Source organism: Episyrphus balteatus, chromosome 1 (assembly GCF_945859705.1).
Source record: "Episyrphus balteatus chromosome 1, idEpiBalt1.1, whole genome shotgun sequence".
NCBI lineage: Eukaryota > Metazoa > Arthropoda > Insecta > Diptera > Syrphidae > Episyrphus > Episyrphus balteatus.
In genome coordinates this window covers 118,304,212-118,321,976 of record NC_079134.1, presented here as the reverse complement: position 1 = coordinate 118,321,976, position 17,765 = coordinate 118,304,212, and the positions used below count along the sequence as shown (strand labels likewise).

The following is a 17,765-nucleotide window of genomic DNA, read 5'->3' as shown; positions in this document are numbered from 1 at the left end:
CCGTTTTCGATATATTTCCGTTACAAAATCTCAGTAATCGATTTTTTGCTACTTTGTAAGTATTTCCCTAGCTAACAACGGTTACGTTTCAGGAACAAAATAATACTTTTGTTATGGTTTTGGGAGTGTTGAACTCGAACCCGAAACCAGAATTTTTTTATCAGCTCTTGTTTTCGAGATATTCCAGTTATAAAATCTCGATAATCGAGTTTTTGCTTTGCAGCTTACGGTGATTTGGTTTCAGGAACAAAACAATATTTTTCTAAATTTTTTGGGTGTGCTGAACCTCCAAAAATCAGAGTTGTTCTATCAGCTCGAGTTTAATCGATTTTTGGATGTGAACTTTTTAAAAATTTCCCCAGCTTAGTGTTTTTTTTTATTCAGGTACAAATTAGTATTTTTCAAATTTTTTGGGTGTGTGAATTCTCGTTATAAAATCTCAAAAATCAATTGTTTTCTACATTTTAAGTAACTGTATCACCCACACTGTAGGTGCTAAAAAAAATCGAGGGAAGATTTGAATTCAGCGATTAATAAAAAAAAAAACAGTTATAAAATTGCATAAATAAAAAAAGGTGCAATTTTGTTGACCAGTGTTATTTTTGAAATCTCAACAAATATACCGGGAAATATTGGTTTTTCGGATTCTATTTGCAAAAAAGTGATCATTTTTTAATTGCCATATAAGTTAGTACCTACTAGAGTGACCGCAACTCCCATAGAAAAAAATTTTTGTCGAATTTTTTTCGGGGGAACCCCATAAAATGTTCCGCCTTTGCAGATTTTTAGATAGCCAAAATTTCAGCTCGATTGGATAACTCTAAATGGTGCCGACACTCGCTCAAAGTATCAAAAATCTCTGTTTTTTCACTGTTTTTCGAAGAAAATTAGCTCAAGCTCCCAAACAAATCGGGTTATTTTCACTTTTTATATATTAAATTAAAGGTAGTGTTGTTATACATAATTCAAATGCTAAATTTGTTTAGTTTTACTAAAAACGAAAAATATTGTCATCAATTTAAATTTTCAGTACTTACCTCAAAAAGAGCTGAAGTGCAAACTCGATTTAAAATTAAATTTTTTTTTAACTGTTTTATTCTGCGGATTGGGATAGAATGGATGTTTCTCTATCTCTGGGCCCTCGGGTAGCAAAAGTATGAGGTATAGTCGTGGGGTGAAAGAGCTTTTAACAATGCAACTTTCTATGTTATTGGATCGATGTAAGGCATCTGATAGAAATGCTTCTCGCATAATTATAGCTACAATAGAAGCACTAGGGCAAAATCTAATTGACTTTGTAGTTTCAAAATCAAACTTACATTCAACAAGAAAAAACTTTTGCTTGGTTTAATGCCCCAAGAGCTTATCTGGCTCCTAAACAAGATCTTGATCTTTTGCATAATTGCATTGAATACCGCAAGATAGACAAAGATATTTCAGAGAAGGCTCTTGCTAAATTCTCAAACCATTTATGGTATTTGAGTTCAGAGCTGGCAGGTCTGGCGTTCTTTGACCTAACTTTACGAGATGGCGAAAAATTAGAAACGGCCAACATAATTTTGAAAACCAGTGAAACGTAAACCAACAGAATAGTAAATCCAAAGCTACAGACACATGAAGATGAACAATTTGTCACAGCAGGGTTAAAAAATATTGTGAACAAAAAAACATTGAACTTTTTCAGCCGATTGAAAATAGACACAAGTTTTCTCAAAGAACCTCCAAATCTTTGGCCCGAAAACCCGCATTTTAAAGAAGGCTTTAAAAAAGTGCAATAACTTAAAGTCGTAAATGACATGACAGAAAGAGGAGTCAAATTAATAACCGATTTTAATAACCTTTTTAAGTAAAGATGAGGAACAAAAACAATATGTACTTCAAGTAGTCAGTGAGGGCCGAAAATTGTATCCTGATGCTTCCAAAACTACTTTGTAAATCTCTTGATTAAATTTTTTTAGTATTTACTTCAATAATTATGTATAAGAAATGTAACACGATGTTATTTTTTTTGTTTTTTAGGCCTATGTGAATTGCGTAAAAAAGTTAACATAGTGTAAAATTTTTGACACTATTGAGGTGAATAAAAAAATTTCAGCTGTTAAAAATTTATTGGGCTCTGGGACCTGGTTAAATTTGAGTTAAATTTTTTTTGCAGATGGTTTTGTTTTGTATTTTTTTTTATTAAAAAGGAGTTTCATAGCAGAAAAGAAGCAGAGAAAAATATTAAACAATAAGCCATACAGCTGAAATTTTTTTGTTCACCTCAATAGTGTCAAAAATTTTACACGGTGTTAACTATTTAACGCAATTCACACACAGCCTTAGAATTCTGTTAAATGTTTCGTTTTTTTAAATAAAACAGTTTAAAAAAAAGTTTCATTTTAAATCGAGTTTGCACTTCAGCTCTTTTTGAGGTAAGTACTGAAAATTTAAATTGATGACAAAATTTTTCTGTTTTAGTAAAACTAAACAAATTTAGCATCTAAAATATGTGTAGCAACACTACCCTTAATTTAATATATAAAAAGTGAAAATAACCCGATCTCTTTGGGAGCTAGAGCTAATTTTCTTCGAAAAACAGTGAAAAAACAGAGATTTTTGATACTTTGGACGAGTGTCGGCACCATTTAAAGTTATCCAATCGAGCTGAAATTTTGGCTATCTAAAAATCTGCAAAGGCGGAACATTTTATGGGGTTCCCCCGACCAAATTTCGAAAATCGATTTCTTGCGGTCACTCTAGTACCTACCTACTGGGCAAGTTAAGGATTCTTAAAAACAATCTTACTCGAGATAACAATCAGGCAAGACATTACGATGACATAGAAAGTATCCGAATAAGGTCCAATAAGATATATGACCAACTTCAAAAATTGGCTTTATTTCACTTTTCAAACGAAAAAAAAAAATTTCGCAACAATTATTCTAAATTTATTACGTCAGAGTCAAATTGATCTTGTTGTGAAATGAAAAACGCTTGAGGTTTGGATGAGAACTGACTTTAACAACTTCACTGTCCAATGAATCATTTGTGATTCATGAATTGTATTTTTTCCCATGTTTCCTACGTTCATGAATCATATATGATTTAACATTATTACTAAACGAATATTATTCTACGTCCCTATATAAACTTGTAAAACAACATCTCTACGTTCTTGCTTGAAAAAAAAACATCAATATCACGTCCTATGAATCACATTTGAACATAAACTATTTTTTGTACAGCGTTTACAGCGTCCATGAAGCAATTGTGATTCATGAACATGTATTTTTAACAACGGATATATTATATACAAAAAATCAGAGAAATAATTTTAATATCCTTTTGTAGGTTTATACAGCCCCTAAATATGACTGCAGTAAAAATTGAAATATTATTAAGAAAACTCATTTTTCCTCAATGAGATTTTTTTGTATATTCTAATGAGTAAATTAATTTAAAACGAACAAGAAAATATAAAAAAAAATTAAATAACAATGAACAAGGATTAAAATTATTTGCACTTTTGTGTGCGGCGTTAAAGCATGTTAAGAATTATGCAATACCGTCTTTACCATAAGGGCACACGGGGCCCGTGCCCAGGGCCCCCATTCTCAGGGGGCCCTGATTAATTTATTAATTCTCAAAACATTTTTGTCGGGCAGACCATCTACCAAAAAAATTTATTTTTTATATGTCAACCAAACAAAGCTTTTTCTACACCTATACCAACATAACCCATATGATTTCAAGGTATTTTTTAACGCTGATTCCAATGATCAATCTGACCATCCCTGAAAAGTAATGTACCTATTCATGTTGATCTGACACAAATATTTGAAGTGTAGTTTTTCAATTTTTTAAAATCTGCACCTTATCTTCAAATCAGGAAAATTAGGACTTGCGGATATGAGATTTTTTAAATTTTCGACATAAGTTATAGAATATCCAAACAAAGATAGAAACCAAAAATTAGCCTATTAGCACTAATTCCAAGATTGTACCTAGATATTTTTTAGTGCATATCCCAAAATTTCCCCTTTTCTCAAAAATACCATTTTGTCATAGATATGAATGTTTTTTTGCATTGCATTGTTTTGATTTTTAATGATAATGGATATAAAAACCTTCATGCTAAATTTGGTTCCGCTAACTTTTAAGGGTTTTTTCGGTAGTAAGTTAGCAACTGTTATAATAATACGGGTTGACAGATGAAAAACAGGTATAACTTTTTTTCAGAGACATCAGATTGCCTTAATTTTAAATTTTTTAGAATCAGCATTAAAAAATACCTTGATATCATGTATCATTATGTGTATATAATACCATCCTCTCCATTTCGCGCTTTGTCCTTGAAAATCGCGAGTTGCGGACATGAGATTTTTCTAGATTTTTGAGGTATGTCATAGAATGCCAAAACGAAGGTATTGAGCAAAAAAAATTTCTATTAGTATTCATTCCTAGGTTAAACCCTTATTTGACTGGATTAATAGACGATCGTTTTTGGTCAATAATCATATTTGATGCATAGGACGTGTTCATATGATATGAACACTTACTACGTCCATGAATGATATGTAAACACAAAGTAAAACTTTTTTTTTAACAAAGCAACAAAATTATTAATGGTAAAAAAAGCATTTTGCCTCATATCTGAGTCAGTCGCAATACTTTCTACCACAAAAAAAGTTTGGACGTAGAGAACATTTTGAATCAATTTATGTAGGGACGTAGTATATTTTTCATATTTATGATCATATATGATTCATGGACGCTGGAAATACGGTGCAGAAAACTTCTATGTATCAAATGTTATTCATGGGACGTAAGGAAAATGCCTGTCTTTCTGACACAAAATTATGAACGTAGCTACTTTATTTTACCAGTTTGCATAGGGACAGTGAAGTTGTTAATATGTGATTTTTTGAAATGACATCCTTAAAGAGAATAAGGGAAGATAAGAATGATGGTAATGGTCATTAACTTGCGCTTTTATCCGATAGACTTTGGATAAGTTTCATAAAGAGTCAAAATTAAAAAAAAAAAAACTTACATACGTACTTACTTAAGGTGGTGCTCAGTCCAGGATGGATCTCAGCCTCAGCCAACAAGTTTCCCAGCTAGCTCGGTCCTTAGCTAGCTGTCTCCAGTTGCGCTTAACAAGTTGGTTGAGCTTATTTTCCAACTGAGCGCGCCACCTAAGATGCGGTCTTTCTTTTCCACGAAAGACTCGACGGGCTGGTGCCTCGGTGTTCCAACACTCCACATAACCGATCCATCATAACCGCTGAATTTGTGCAGGGCTTCCGCGGTTCTTTGAAAGAGGGGATTACTGGTTGAATGCTTTCTAAAAGTGATTATTCGCTTTCTCTCGGCACTGATTTCATTCTCCAAGATTATAGTTTAACCCAAGTACACAAAGTCTCTGACTTTTTCGAAATCCAACCATGAAGTATAAATAAATGTTTTGGGTTTTATGAATATACAGAGTGACGTATGAGACACCAAACGAAATATACTGAAAGACAAAGTTAAGGGCTCTCAGAATTTGCTAAATTGTTTTTAAGATTAAATGCATTTCTTGTGACTGAGAGGCCATTCATGGTATTATTTTAAATGTTGTAATCTATACGAAAATTGTTGGTGTAGAGAAATTTGATTTTAAATATGCGACAGCACGTTTTATTAATTTGTTGGGCATAACTGCCTTCGGTTGCGATCATGTCTTTGGTAATTAAATTTAAGTATTTCTTAACAGTTTTGATAAGATTCCAATTTGAAGCCTTTGGTAATCAGATATATTTTTGGTTTGTCTAAAAAGAGTAATCTTAGGTAAAATGATAGAGCATCAGTTCTTCTATTAAGAGCGTAAATTAAAGTTTTACTTCGTTAAAATATTCTTTTTAAAAAATTGGAAACAACACTATATGCTCAATTATAATACAAATGTTAATTAGATAAATTGTTTTTATTTCTTTTAAGTGTGTTTTTTTGGGTAAAAAATACTGTGCATTCAAATAAATTTGCAAAACTTAAAGAAAACTAGACTAGACAATTATAATGTGGTATATCTTCAAAGTTTCATAATAGGCAGATAATTCATAAATTGATGAAATGATTTTGTTTTCTTTTATTAAAGATGCAAGCTTTTTATATATTTATAAATAAAAAATTTTAAATTAATCTCGTTTTACTTTTTGTGAAAACATATCTTCACATTCATTAAGTTTTTTGGCCAAAAAGTAAATTTCAGCCAGTGCTATAATAAGTGCACACATTATTCCCAGTAATAAACGGAATCCAAAGTCCAGATTTCCAACAATTAACTCAATTCCTAAAAATCCAAACACGAAACCTGCAATTACAGAACACACGAACTGGACCACTGCAATCACTTGGCGGTTGACTTCCTTCACTAAAAAAAAAAGCATTTTAAGTGTTTTTTTGCTTAAAAAAATGTAAATTTAAACTAAAATTAGTATTTTGAAACTTAAAAATGCATTAAATTAAATTATTTTGCGATTAGAACGTCGTTGCATAACAATAAGTTTTTTGTTTATATAAGTAAAGTTTGCACATTAAAGATCTTCCAGTTGGGAGTTAACAACTTTGAAAATTCATCGTGAAAGCAGCCAATGACCAAAACTCTCAATATCAAAACATTTAATAAAAATAAAAATTTTGAATTTACATATCTTGACACCCCTTTGATAAACTTTCAACTAACATTTGACATCTTATTGTGAAATATTGTAACATGCTTCTTTTATTCCGGCCCAAAGTCGTTTAATCGAGGCTTTGAACTGGGCACGTAAGAACAATAGTTTATTCTTCCGAAAGCTAATTTTGTAACTTTTAATACATATTCGGGTTCAGTCTCATGCATGATGTGCAATTTACTGGCATAGACTCAGAAGAATATGATTACATGGTATTCTACAGTTTATGAAGATAGGAAAACTCATCCATTATGCCATCAATCCAATGGGCCTACTCCATGTCAGGAAAATGCATCCCAGACTATCATATTTCATTCTTTGCAAATTTAAGGCGATGTTTTTTTTTTTTTTTGCAGCATTGGTTAGTTTTCTTCTTACCGAATATTCGGCCACCGATTTGTGTATTTATTTTACTCCTACGTGACTTTTGTCATGTTATAGTCTCTCTTATTCTATTTCATTGCATGTGGGCCAAAAGGTTATTAGCATTTTTGATTTAATTTGCGAGTGAGAGAAGATTTTCAAAAGCTGGAATTACTTACGAAGATAGACGTAATCGTTTACTACCAACAAATGTTGAAAAAAGTTGTTTTTACTATCCATAACTTAACATTAGTAAATTTTCAATACTAAAATAACAAGTTTAAAAAAAATGTTTGGTAAGATAAATATAGGGGCGACTTTAGTGTTTGATTTTTCTAAAATCCATTAAAAAACAACTTTTAAGTAAAATAAAGTCTTTTTTCATAAAGTTAACTGTTTAATGTAGGAACTCTCATTATTATAAAAAAACATTGAACAAAAGATAATAAGTTTTGAAAAAAATCTGACAAAAAACGGTCTTGCCCCCACATGAGGGTAAGACCGCCCCATCAAATTTTGTTGGTAGAAAGACCGTTTCTTTTGCTTTAAATGCAGTCTTTTTGCAATAATAACAGAATGATGCTATAAATTTTCATTAGTTCTCACTCCAGCACAAGCTTTTTGGTAGGTACCACTTGGTACACATTTTGCACTTAATCCAACAATCTTTTGGATGGGATATAGAAAACAGTTGCAAGTAGAAGGTACAAATACAGTCTGCAAAGTCCTCTTCCTCAGAATCATCACTTACAGTATTATTTGGCGCCTGAGCGCTAAGCTTTTTTGAAGATTTAACGGCGAACTTCTTTTTTCACTTTTTTAAGCTACCACAACTTAGAATTTCGCCCATGGGCGGTCTTGCCCCAGTCATATCATATCTGATGTTCTGGATTATTTTTTCTTTTTATTTATCTTTATGATTCCTTCTTTCGCAGAAAATACTATTGAATATTCACTTTCTATTAAACAAAAAGGAAAAGTTAAAAATATTAATTTTTTCAGTGTTAAAAAAAAGTACAACTGACTTTTCACATGGACGATAACAATTTTATGAAAAATCATAAAACTTGCAGTAACTCTTTGTCGTCTCAACTTAACTTACTAAAACTTACAGAAATAATCCATCATACCAAAAGGCACCTATTTTATATAGCAAGTGTTGCCAATTTTAAGTTTTTTATACAACATAGTACAAAAACAGTCTTGCCCCCATATGCGGTCTTGCCCCCACTTCACTTTGTCTTTTTATTCTCTTTTTGATATTCGGTATTCGGCCAAATATGGTGAACTATTCGGCCGAATACCGAATACCAACAAAAATAGGACGAATACCGAATAGTCGCCGAATATTCGCGACATCTCTAATCATAACTTTCTAATAAGTCTCCTTCAGACGTGCAAATCTAATACTTCTTTTCTTAAATTTGCAATTTCTTGTGATCGCTCTACCAACTCATATTGAAATTTTAAACCTATATTTGTCTATTTGAGAAGGTTTTTTCTTTGACTGTGAAAATCGAAAATAATTGTGCTTTTTCCCGGAGTACAGTGAATTTTTCAGACCTTTTTTTTAAATTTGTTAATTGATTGGGAAGTAGTAAAAATATTTGTAAAAATCTCTTCACAACGAAGAATGAAAAATACAGTGCGGTTCACATGGTTAGACGCACCAATTTTCGTTTACATAAACTTCATTTTTTTTTGTATGTGTGCAAGAATAACCAAAAAAATAGTATTTATTAGAATGGTTATTTAGTTCTTAATAGAAAAACAAAAAAAAATAGTGGGTGAGTGGAAGTTAACGGTACTTTTTAGTCCTTCTTGTCTGTGATGTAAGAAAAAGTGCAGCTTTTTTCGGTTCACATGATTAGACGCACACCTTAAATAAGTTAGTTTGGCGAGATCTATTGCGCTGATTTGATTAAATTTGGAAGATTAAGCATCAAGAAGTTATTTTTTAGTGATTTTCATTCAAAATCTGTTAAAAAAAGTTCTGAGCGCGAAAGAATAAGGGAAAAATGACGCGTTGGATTCCAAAGGTCTTTCCATAAGCCCCATTGCCAAAAAAATAGGATGAAGTGACTATTTTGAAAGAAATTATTTAAAAAACAGTGCCTCCTACGAAAAAAACTTCAAAGGAGGAACAATAGAAGCTTTAACATCTCAGGAAAAATGAAAATGTATGAAAAAAGCGTCGAAAACAGCTCTATCCCCGAGCAAAATTAAGGAAAAAGCTCGGCTAACGGGAAGAACATCAACTTTTCGGTGATTTTGTTTTAATGCTTAACATCCTAGATTAAAATTAAACTTAAAAATAGTTTTTAAAAAGCACAATTTGAAAGAAACAGCGGAGGGAGATCGCACGTCTTCACATAACGTGGAAAACAAGTTTTTGAAGTTTTTTTAAATTGGCGAAATGTGTTTTTTCTAATGAAAAAGAATTTAATTTGAATTGTTCTCATGGGTATTACCACAACTTTCACGATTTTCACAAGGAGGAAAATTTTTTGACACTTCAATATTCAAGAAAAGAAGGAGTAATGGTTTTGGGAGCCATTTAATGTAATAATTCGATTTAGTTTTCGTTTCAAACCGCTCTTTTTTTCAAACGGCGTTTTTTAAATACTATTTTTAAGTTTTATTTTAATCTAGGATGTTAAGCATTAAAACAAAATCACCGAAAAGTTGATGTTCTTCCCGTTAGCCGAGCTTTTTCCTTAATTTTGCTCGGGGATAGAGCTGTTTTCGACGCTTTTTTCATACATTTTCATTTTTCCTGAGATGTTAAAGCTTCTATTGTTCCTCCTTTGAAGTTTTTTTCGTAGGAGGCACTGTTTTTTAAATAATTTCTTTCAAAATAGTCACTTCATCCTATTTTTTTGGCAATGGGGCTTATGGAAAGACCTTTGGAATCCAACGCGTCATTTTTCCCTTATTCTTTCGCGCTCAGAACTTTTTTTAACAGATTTTGAATGAAAATCACTAAAAAATAACTTCTTGATGCTTAATCTTCCAAATTTAATCAAATCAGCGCAATAGATCTCGCCAAACTAACTTATTTAAGGTGTGCGTCTAATCATGTGAACCGAAAAAAGCTGCACTTTTTCTTACATCACAGACAAGAAGGACTAAAAAGTACCGTTAACTTCCACTCACCCACTATTTCTTTTTGTTTTTCTATTAAGAACTAAATAACCATTCTAATAAATACTAGTTTTTTGGTTATTCTTGCACACATACAAAAAAAAATGAAGTTTATGTAAACGAAAATTGGTGCGTCTAACCATGTGAACCGCACTGTACGTGTTTTTTGTATGTCCAGTAATGAGAGAGTAAAATAAGGAATAAATAGGCAAGTAAATAAAACTAACCAGGATAACGGTACTTCTTAGTCATTTATTTATAGCCATCAAGTTATTTTGACAATATACACAACGAAAAAAGGAATATAAAGCATTCTACGGAGCATTCAATGTTCATTACTGTATCTTAGAGTCATTGTGGCGTATGTGTAACTTTTTTTTATTATTTTAAAAACTTAAAGGTTAGAGTTGACCTTTGTTGACCAAACAATGGACTTTTAAACGGATAATTGGCCATGCTAGGTTCTCCTTTATCGACGACAGTCATGATCTCGGATGGGATCACAATTCTCCCACTCTCCTGCCTCACATTATGGCTCGTCATGTGGGATTCGACCTATTTAAGCAAAATGAAATTAAATCCTTCAAACATCCAACTAATGGGTTAGTGGACTCTTACCCTTAATAATCTGAACGCCTCAAATGTAATTAATATACTTTCCAGCTACTTTAATTCTTTTATGTCATTGACATGAATAAGACAAAGAAAAAAGCACTGAATTTTTGTATGGTTCTTGAAAAAATATCATATTTCTTAGCTTTGATTGATGCTCTTTGACGTCACATGATTTTGGGGGTTTATTTTTGGGCTGTCATTTATTGGAGTTGTATATTAAATTAAAACAGTTTTAAGAAAACTTTTAACGAAGAACAAAAATTAGACGAATCTATTCATGTTTTAAATCGTCAGATAATACAAAAAAAAAGCAATTATGAACTAGCAAAATTTAATAATTAATACTCACATTGATAAGCAAATGAATCTTCATGTCTCTGTTTGATACTCAAGTCAACATTCTTTGTTATATTCATATACGCTGAATTTGCTTGCTGGGCTCTTAACTTTTCACATCTCTTTTCTAAAGCTTGGTTTCGGGGCACAATTTCGTTTTCAGGTAAAATAACGTCACAGTTTTCCAAAAATTCATATGCATAGCGATCGGTTTTATTTTTCGCTCTCAACTCATTTAAAATCTTTTTCAATAAATAAAAATCATATAAACTCAAAGAAATTGTATTTTCATTGTGTTTAGTATCATCTTCTTCCAATTCTTCTATAAAATCATTTTGTTTAGTTTTGATTTTAGATTTTAATTTATTTGTTGTTGAACAAAGTGATTTTAAGGTTTCTGGCAATTCTTCAATATCCTCTGAGTTAAGTTTGATAAATTCTACCAACTCAATCGTTGGTATTATTTTTACTTTTGCACATTTTATTGTTTCTGTAGGCATGGCTTTGTTTTATTTTTTTTAATTTATAGGGGACCTTAAAAAAATAAATAAATAATTAAAACAAATATATATATACACATTATAAAAATCATACACTCTTCAAAATTGTTCAGAAAGGAATAATTTGCACTTTAAGGGTAGATTTCATAGTCGTCACAGACGCGAAGATTGCTAAATATTTAGTCCCTAATGTTTATTAACCTAGACACAGGACTAATTATAGTTTTTGTTATATTTTAAACCGGATTTATACATATAGTGGAGTAACTAAAGCAAATTATTAGGGAACCCGGCCGAACAGCTCTGTTTTTGACGATTTTTTTTTTTCAAACGTAGGTAATTAAAAATACTCTAAAGTCTATAAATTAAAAATTGCCGATGTTGCCGTATTGTTTTTTTTAAATTAAAATTAAATTTTTTTGAACAAAACCATTTTTTTTTGCTTAAATTTTCATAAAACAAGTTATATCGAAATATTCTCTTGGTAATTTAAGGAAAAAAATATGAGAGAGAGTCTCACAAACTGACTTCAAAGACAAAAAAAAAATATTTTGAACACAACGGCAACACCTACAATATTTACAGACACGTTTTTAAAAAGCCAGAATCTCGTTTCTATCTGTAAAATATAAATCCACTAAATTAAATCAAGATTTTTTGAAAGAATAGTTTTTAACTCCAAATTTGGAAAAAAAAACGTTATAAAAAAATTTTAAATGGCTTTTTTCCAAACTTTTTCGTAGCAAAATATTATAATCAACTCGATATCTTCAATATCTATCTATAATAATATCTATAATATCTATAATAACATGAAAATGACGTTTTTCAAAAGTTCAAATGCGGGTAGCGGGGAAACCACGTAACTTAAAATTAAATCATCATGGATTTACTTCCTTACAGTCCTAGAGAACATCCCTACAAAGTTTGAGCAAAATCTTAAATGAGACAGCAATTCCCATTTAACGCTTTCATACGGAATGACAGTAAACGGTCCTTAAAAATTGTTGTAATCGAGAGCGGTGAAATTTTATTTTTTAACTTTCTTATTTGACCTTTTCATAATGCAGCCCTATACTCGTTTTACAGATTCATCGACTTTCCCTGGATTCCGAGGTATAAATCTAATTTGACTCCACTATATGGAAAATACATTGAACGCAAAATCGAAAAAAATCCATATCACATACAGGATTTCACACTGGCCGTCAGGTGGCGTGGAACGCAACTTACCAAGTCTCAAGACTTGAAACGTTCAAAGTGTTTGTTTAGTTTAAAACGACTGCATTTTAGTTCCACCATAAGTGTTCTTACAGGATACTGTTTAATAGGAAGACAAGCAAAACGAATGGGTGTGTTCTCCGACGATTTCAGCAGGAGTTGCATGGACAAAGAAGAAGAGGAAACTGTTCAACATCTTCTGTGCGTGCACCTGACCTGCTCTCTCTATTAAAAGAAAACTCCATCTAGGAGAGTTCTTCTATGAAAACACTAGTGATCTAGTGAAAACGGTAACAGACGTTTAAAGTATATCTCTATTCATAAGAAGCTATAAGTGGTCTAGTGAGTTCCTAACTTTGTGGTATCACAATGGACCCATAAGGGTCTAAGTGTGTCGGGTCTTTTTCCCCACAACCAATATAATCTAACCTAATCTATCCTTTAACCTGGGATGAAGTCGGCTAATGCGATAGTCGATAAATGATAATCAAAATCGACAATATTTCTTGACTTGTTTGTCGAAAGATCGAATAAAGTCGATATGCATTTCCAATGTCAGTTGTTTTTGCACTTGTCAAATGAAACAACACTCAAGAAATTAAAAAACCTGACAGATATCTCTTAAAACTATTGAAATCCATTGCGAAAACAACTATGTGGGAGTGAAGGACAATCTTCATTCCATATATTTTTTATAGGCCATAAATGCAATTTTATCACAAATTGACTTCAAAAAAAAAAAAAAATATTTGAACACAACGGCAACACCTACATACAATTTTTAAATATACATTTTTAAATAGCTAGAAGCTTATTCATATTTGTAAAATTAAAATTAAGTAAATTAAGGTAAGAATTTTTGGAAAAAAAATTATTGAAAAAATATTAACATTTCCTTTTAAAAACTTTTTCGTAATATAGATGCAATGCATTTATTTTCAAAAATTTTTTGCCACAATTATTATGATTTGAAATTATAAAAGTAAATTTGAATATGTACAGTGGCGAGCAAAAAAATAGCAGCGATTTGAAAAATATTTTAAATATATCATTAAACATTAAAAGAGCTTTGATTTTGGAAATTTTTTTGAGTAAAACTACTTAAGTTTTATTAAAATTAAAATTTTAGTAAAAATGGAATTTAATTTATTTCTATTCGCTAAGAAATAATCCAAAAAAAAAATAAGCCTCAAATTTAAGCGAGCAAAATAATAGCAGTGATTTTATTTTTCTATTAAATTTAAATGAAACAAGGGCGAAAAAAGTTCAATTAAACGGTATTTTATTAGAGAAAAGGTAGTATTTGCTCCCATGACCCTTATTTTTTATTACCGCTTCGCAACGACCTTTCATGAAGTCGTAAAGTCATTGAGATCTTGGAGGTGTTATAGATCACCAAACCAACTCAACAACGATTCATAACTCCCGTTATTTTAGGTTTTGGCTTTAGACACATCTCCTTTTATATCCCTCCAAAGTTTCTAGAAGGGATTGAGGTCTGAAAGACTGAGTAGGTCACTTTATGATCCCAATTTTAGTATCTTGAAACCATTGCCTGACTGCTCTGCTAGTGTGTTTTGGGTTATTATCCTGTTGGAAGACCCATTTAAGCTTCATTTGGTGTCGGAGTAATAGCAGCATAATGTTTTGCAAACTATTCAGGTGCCAGAGCTGTATAATTATACTTTTGATACAAGATATAAGGCCAAGTCCATAGTAGCAGGAGTATCCCCAAAACTTTAAACTGGATCCTCTAAGTTAATTAGTTTTTGTAATGTATCTAGTTTTGAATTTAGTTTTCCGTGGTCGTTACACAAATTGCTGAGACCCTAAATCACCATAAAGAACCAATTTTCTTTCATCAATCCAGAGAATATTCAAAAGAATAAAGAGGGTTTAATATTAAGTTTTGGGGATACTTCTGCTACTATGGACTTGGCCTTATATCTTGTATCAAAAGTATAATTATACTAAGTATAATTATGCTAAGCGGTAGTTAAAAATAACGGTCATGGGAGCGAATACTACATTTTCTCTAATAAAATACCGTTTAATTGATCTTTTTTCGCCCTTGTTTTATTTAAATTTAATAGAAAAAGAAAATCCCTGCTATTATTTTGCTCACTTAAATTTGAGGCTTATATTGTTTTTGGATTATTTCTTAGCTTAATAGAAATAAATTAAATTCCATTTTTACTAAAATTTAAATTTTAATGAAACTTAAGAAGTTTTACTTAAAAAAATTTCCAAAATCAAAGCTCTTTTAATGTTTACTGCTTTATTTAAAATATTTTTCAAATCGCTGCTATTTTTTTGCTCGCAGCTGTACATATAACGGTTTATGAAAAAAATTAAAAAGTATTTCATTTTCGAAGAACTTTTTTAATAGAAGTTTTGAAAAAAATAAATTAACTTATTTTTTTTTTAAGTTCAACATTTTATAAATTTATTTTTTCTTCATTCAATAGCCCTTATTGTTGAAAATTAAATAGCAAAAGTTCAAAGTTTTTATTTGCCCAAGTCTTTGAGAAAATCAATTTTTTCAATGCAAAAATTCAGTTTTTATCAAAAAAATCCAATGAAATTGAAGTAATTTTTAATTTTTTTTTTTTTTTTTCAAAACTGTAATAGGTATACATACATATTAGGGTGTCCCTTATAATGAAAATGGATGAATTTAAATGCGCATACGGGCTCAAAAGTTGTGAACACAAAAATAGGAGTACTTACACAATTTTAAATATTTTTAAAGTGCTGCTTTGCAAAAAAGTTTAAAATTATATTTTGCATTGGGCGGGACCTCAGTTATCATATCCAAGGTTTTCAACTTTTTTAATATGCTTATCACTGTCTTGTATAAGGCATTTATTGAAACACCGTAGTTTATGCCCGAACATTGAAATAGCAGTGTCTTTGTTTTTTCTCTTTCAAGCTTCCAAATGTCATTTTTTTTCATTTTTTCGGTATTCATATTTTACTACGAAAAAGTTTGGAAAAAAGCCATTAAAAATTTTTAATAACGTTTTTTTTCCAAAATTTTGAGTTGAGGACCATTGATTAGATTTAGTGGAGTTAAATTTTACAGATATAAATTAGATTCTGGCTTTTTAAAAACGTGCATGCAAATATTGTAGGTGTTGCCGTTGTGTTCAAAATATTTTTTTTTGTGTTTGAAGTCAGTTTGTGAGAAAATTGCATTTATCGCTTAAAGCCTGGTACGCAGTTCGCGCTAAATTTTAGCCGAGATAAAATTCCCATACAAGTTATCGATAATTTGTATGGGATCCATTTTAGCTCAGCTAAAATTTTTCGATAATTTGTATGGGAGCTAAAATTTAGCGCGAGTTGCGTACAGGCTTAAACGATGGAAGATTGTCTTTTACTCCCATATATTTTTTTTCCTTAAATTACCTAGAGAATCTTTTGGTATCATTTATTTTATGAAATTTGAGAAAAAAATGGTATTGTTAAAAAAAAAAATTAATTTTAATTTTAAAAAACAATACGGCAACATCGGCAATTTTTAACCTATAGACTTTAAAGTATTTTTAATTACCGACGTTTGAAAAAAAAAGATCATCAAAATCAGAGCTGTTTGGCCGGGTTCCCTTATAATTTGCTTTAGTTACTCCACTATAGCCCTGTTCCATTGTAGGTGGTAGTTTATCCATGAGTAGATCAATTACTACAATTAGCATTTTCTACTCGAGAATATAGAAATGTGTAGTTGTTGTCCTAGATTTCTACTCACGAGTAAACTGCCGCCTTCAATGGAACAGGGCTATTGAATCTATGAGAACTGAGAACAAGAACTTTGAAGCTGTGAACTATATATGTACCTTCTCAGTGAGTAAGGAGAAGACAAACAATTGCAACATCTGTAATTAGTTTGCTTTAGACTTTTAAATTTAACTTTTTCTATTTTATTGGATTATGTTTTGATTGATCGAAACAGAAATGTCATGTTCGAAAAAAAGGTGTCCTGCGAACTCATTTCTAAAATAATTGTAAAGAGACGGCCCAAAAAATCAATAGTAACTTTATTTAATTGTCTTCAGACATGGCACAACTCAAAACCCGGCGAACCCGTATAGAGCCTTAAAATGAAAGTGAGAGAACTATGGTCCTATTCGAAATTATGACAGGACAATACAAGACAAATTCTTGGTAGATAAGAAGATTGAACAAATCTACCAGAAGTGTTTGAAGGTGTCTTTTGTACTTGTGAACTTGAAAGGATTTTATAAATTTGCTGCTTAAATGCAATGAAGCAACCAAGTTATTAAAAATGGTCCAAATTTACAAAATAGTTTGTGATTGAATTTAATTGTGCATAGACATAAAGGATGTTTTCTTGTTTTCTTCACTACCAATTAGATGTTTTAATAGTATGAATATAGTTTTTTTTTTTATCTTTTATTAAGATTTTCAGATTATTTTTTAATTTTAGTAAAAATTCACAAAATTACCTGATATTTGTTTATCACGTGAAACAAAAACAAAAAACACGAATTTTTACACAGCTGTCAGTTTTGTTTTTATCCATTTTATCAAGGTTGTACATGTGCTCTTTTTTAAAGTGCGGATAATGAGTGCGTTCACATTTCTTTTGTGTACGCATAAAGGGTAAAGGGTAATTGTATGAACGAAATTCCACATTTCAACGGTAACGTTCCGTTTTGGAATTTTTACAACTATGGTTGTTATGTCAAAAAATATTTTTGATGTGTCATTGTCATTGTTAGAAATAGGGGGGTTCACATTAGGGGGATTAACTAACCGGACAGACCAGCCGCCATTTGGTCTGACCTGATGCTGTTTTGATAATGTAATCACCCATCCGACGGCCTGTGTTTTCTGAAAGAAAATCTGAACGCGTTGAAAA

The 17,765-nt window shown here is 31.0% G+C and overlaps 1 protein-coding gene across 1 annotated transcript; it reads right to left on the bottom strand.

Annotated features, from left to right (window-relative positions):
• Window positions 1-6,080: 6,080 nt before the first annotated feature.
• Window positions 6,081-17,473, bottom strand: LOC129905517 (uncharacterized). The gene is made up of 3 exons (XM_055980987.1): window positions 17,350-17,473; window positions 11,173-11,693; window positions 6,081-6,397 (listed from the first exon to the last, which is right to left on the bottom strand). Exons 2-3 carry the CDS (start codon window positions 11,657-11,659, stop codon window positions 6,162-6,164), a joined length of 723 nt encoding a protein of 240 aa, XP_055836962.1. The 5' UTR covers window positions 11,660-11,693; window positions 17,350-17,473; the 3' UTR covers window positions 6,081-6,161.
• Window positions 17,474-17,765: the final 292 nt, after the last annotated feature.